Below are 250 nucleotides of genomic sequence, written 5' to 3'. Positions count from 1 at the left end.
AGTCTCGGGGCAGGGGGCTCTCAATCCACAGCGCAGCCCCCGCACCTGCTGCCTCTACCGCTATTACCACCAATCCCTGGCAGTGCCCGGTGCCGGGCTCCCTCTGCCTCCTCACACCCCTCTCTCCACAGGTTTCTACAACGGCCACACCAAGGTGGCCATCAAAAACCTGAAGCAGGGCAGCATGTCCCCCAGCGCCTTCCTGGCGGAGGCCAACCTCATGAAGAACCTGCAGCACCCGCGGCTGGCG

At 64.8% G+C, this 250-nt stretch overlaps 1 protein-coding gene across 1 annotated transcript in view; it reads left to right on the top strand.

The window, feature by feature from the left end:
• Positions 1–131: 131 nt before the first annotated feature.
• LOC104497564 (proto-oncogene tyrosine-protein kinase LCK-like) overlaps positions 132–250 on the top strand; it is a gene marked incomplete at its 5' end in the record, with an annotated part of 2,472 nt that continues 2,353 nt past the window's right edge. Inside the window, one exon of the mRNA XM_010140831.1 lies at positions 132–247. Within this exon, the coding sequence (XP_010139133.1) occupies positions 132–247 (116 nt within the window). The remainder of the gene's footprint in view (positions 248–250) is intronic.

This window comes from Buceros rhinoceros, unplaced genomic scaffold (genome assembly GCF_000710305.1).
Source record: "Buceros rhinoceros silvestris isolate BGI_N320 unplaced genomic scaffold, ASM71030v1 scaffold35627, whole genome shotgun sequence".
NCBI lineage: Eukaryota > Metazoa > Chordata > Aves > Bucerotiformes > Bucerotidae > Buceros > Buceros rhinoceros.
Note: the sequence above shows the minus strand (reverse complement) of the source record. Positions and strands in the feature narration are given on the sequence as shown.